This window comes from Lactuca serriola, chromosome 5 (assembly GCF_051521515.1).
Source record: "Lactuca serriola cultivar US96UC23 chromosome 5, Lser_US96UC23_V15, whole genome shotgun sequence".
In the NCBI taxonomy this organism is placed as follows: domain Eukaryota; kingdom Viridiplantae; phylum Streptophyta; class Magnoliopsida; order Asterales; family Asteraceae; genus Lactuca; species Lactuca serriola.
Genome location: NC_136412.1, coordinates 362,211,760 through 362,214,996, shown reverse-complemented (window position 1 = coordinate 362,214,996; position 3,237 = coordinate 362,211,760). Strand labels below are relative to the sequence as shown.

Sequence of the window (3,237 nt, the reverse complement as noted above, 5' to 3'; positions counted from 1 at the left end):
TATATATATATATATATATATATATATATATATATATATATATATATAACAAAATAGGTTTTAAAATTGATGGCCCTAAGCCATTGCTTAGTTTTGCAAAGGGTAGAGCCGACCCTGCGTTGCCCATCCAACCAAATAGGTATGATGACTGTAATATCGGCAAAATTGGTCTTATATATAAACTGATAACAATTTTTTTGTTGATAAATTTAGCGTTGTCTGCGTATTTTAGTGTAAGTATTATTGTTATCGGGACATGTCAAGTTCAGTTTATTATCCGAGACTGAAGGTGCATGATGCATACTTAGAGTGTTAAATGTGAACTCGGGTATACAAGAACCGGAGACAACATCCCGAGATATAGGGTTTTAAGGGGCAAAGCCCCTTATGGGGTCCATGGAGGAGAGCCCTTAAATGGATTTCTATATAAAAAATAGTTCACCCATGTATTTCCCTTCAAAAACCTATTGATAACATTACGATGATGTTTCAATTGTGTCCAAAAACTACCCTTTTTTATGCCAATTTGGTGCAACTAACATTTAACCATTTTTACTTCTTTATATAAATGCAAGGTAAACGTTCCATGAAAATGGTTGATCTTTTATAGATATAAAATTGATATTTTGTTATTCTCTCTCTCAAAAATACAAAACATCAAGGTATTTTGTGTTTTATGGTTTGAATTAGGCTTGTGATCCAAATTAGATTCCTTGGTATTATCACACTTATATTTAATTTCTCATTACGAAAAATGATATAATCACGATCCAAATATTATTGTGATTCTTAAATTCTTATTTCTAACAATGATATAATCATGATCAAAATATTATTGTTATTTTGAAAAAAAAAAATGATGGAATAAAAGTTAAAAAAGATAAAAAAAAAATGAAGGAATAAAAGTGTTGGCCACAGCCATATTAAACTATATATTTACAAGGTTTTAATATTTTAAACACAAACCAACTAGCACAATAGAGTCAAAACTCTTTCAACCTTTTTAATGTCCCACTCAATTGTCTTTCAACTTTTTTAATGTTTAAATCCGACACAATTACACCGTATTTGTAAGGTCTAAATATAATACAAAATTTGGTGTCAATATTATTTCTTTACATCAAAGAATATGATTTGGTGTTTACATATATGCCACTACATATATAATATCTGAAGTTATTTCAATAATCAAAATTTTATTTTATTACTAGTAGTTGTTGAAAGGGCAACTGATACATTGCACACACACACACACGGCATTATAAACATCTAAATCTCATCAAGCATCAAATTTAATGAGTAGATCTTTCCAAACCATAATTAAGAGCTCGTTTTGATTAGGCGGTAATAGCTTTGATCCAGCCAGGCCTTGACTGGATTTCGGCAGCCCACGCGCTGACATTGGGCCGCGCGTCAAACAGCTTCTTCACCCGCGTTCCCATCAAGTACTTCATGGTAGGGAGGTGGTGGAGATCCACCAAAGTGAAGCAATCTCCGCCCAAATACTTGCTCTCCGACAGCCGTGATTCGTACACGTCAAGCAACCCCTCCATTTTCTTCTCGTACTCTTCCACAATCGCCTCGTCGGTAGTCATCCCAAACATCGGCTTCAAAAGAAGCTCCCACACCAGTTTCGAAGCTATCGGTTCATATTTCTGGGACTCCACTTCCATCCACACCGACAGTTTCGCCATTTTCTTCGGATCCTCGAATATCAGATCGTTACCCTTGTCGGCATACGCGTGTGCTATGTATTGAGTAATCGCCCTTGATTCTGAACCAAATTAATTACTTCATCAAATTCCAAGGTTAAATTGATCATTTCATTATAATTTACAAGCTACAAACTAAAAAACAAAATCTTAAATCATTTCGAAACAACAGTGATTCCTTATACAAACTAAAATCGACAGGAGATCCTTACCGAACAACTTGAGATCACCATCCTCAAACGCTGGAACTTGACCGAATGGCTGCAGAAGTAGAGACAGATACAATACATCAATCCAAATGAAATTAGAACATTAAAGGATATAGATAAGTTGGGTTTAACTTACGTTCCGGGTAAGGAATTCAGGTTTCTTGTGTTCATTTTTGGCCATGTCGATGATTATGAACTCGTACTCAATATCCTTCTCAGCGAGGGCAGCTTTGACTCGCTGTGTTGCGGTTGAAATAAGGGATCCATAGAGTTTAATGGCCATGATTTGATTATGGTAAGCAAACTAACTGTAGTCTTATTGGTTCAAGAATTTAGGGTTTCTGCAACTTCAATTCACAGAAGGAGAGTTGAGAAAGATGATGGATTCAGATGTGAGCACTAAATTAAGTGGGGAGTGGGGATATATAAATAATAAAATAAGTCCGTGGGTGGAACAGATCCTAGCAGTATTTTCAAGATCTTTTTAAATAGAAAATTCTAGAATATCGATTTCTCTTTCTGAAAAGAAAAAAAAAAAATCAAAATCGATTGAAAATTCCAGAATATCGATTTCTCTTTCTGAAAAAATAAATCGAATTCGAATACATGTGAATAACATTACGTGCAACGGTAGAATCATAAAGAATCATAAAACATTTTTTTTAAATAAATAAAAAGAAATTAAATATCCTACAACATTTTAATACATTTGTGACACGTTTGGCCATTTAAGATGAATAGAAGGATAAGATATGAAAATATATAGAAAGAAAATATAAAAGAATATTAAATTGGTTTTTTAAAATATATGCATTAGGACCAGTTTTTAATCAAAATAAGGTTATTGAAAAAAATATTTACTAACCTAACCTAGTATAGTTTGAAAAATATTTATCATTCAAATTAGTGTTTCTCTTCATTTTTTTTTTTAATTTTTCAATATATTTCTTATTGTTTTTTTTATTTATTTAAAATATTGGTTTTTTAACTTTTTTATTTTTGTTTTTTACTATTTATTGTTTTTAAATACCAGTTTATTTTTTTATTTTATTTTTGTTTCAGTTCTATTTTTTTATTTAATATACATTTAACATAAATATCTAACACACAAAAAAAACTTTATTATTTTGGTTCATTATATGTTTATTTGATTAATTTTTTTCTACCGTTTATATAGGATTACGAGTTTACTTTAATTTTCTTACCCTTTATTTATACATATATTTTATAAACTTAACCCTTTACAAAAAAAAAAGTTTTTTCTCATGTTTTTATTTATACAACCTTTGCATGCTTTTTAATTGAGATTCTTTACA

At 30.9% G+C, this 3,237-nt stretch overlaps 1 protein-coding gene across 1 annotated transcript; it reads right to left on the bottom strand.

Moving 5' to 3' along the window:
• Positions 1–1,176: 1,176 nt before the first annotated feature.
• Positions 1,177–2,334, bottom strand: LOC145055725 (glutathione S-transferase-like). Its single transcript, XM_079004110.1, has 3 exons — positions 2,058–2,334; positions 1,925–1,973; positions 1,177–1,774 (listed from the first exon to the last, which is right to left on the bottom strand). The coding sequence occupies exons 1-3, from the start codon at positions 2,202–2,204 to the stop codon at positions 1,338–1,340; spliced, it is 633 nt and encodes a 210-aa protein (XP_078860236.1). The 5' UTR covers positions 2,205–2,334; the 3' UTR covers positions 1,177–1,337.
• Between the last annotated feature and the right edge of the window lie 903 nt (positions 2,335–3,237).

Coding starts and splice junctions, on each gene's coding strand:
- LOC145055725 (XM_079004110.1), bottom strand. CDS start 2,204: ATGGCCATTAAACTCTATGGATCCCTTATTTCAACCGCAACACAGCGA. Junction 1,974..2,057: donor CTGAATTCCTTACCCGGAAC/GTAAGTTAAACC, acceptor CTACTTCTGCAG/CCATTCGGTCAAGTTCCAGC. Junction 1,775..1,924: donor TGGTGATCTCAAGTTGTTCG/GTAAGGATCTCC, acceptor AATTTGGTTCAG/AATCAAGGGCGATTACTCAA.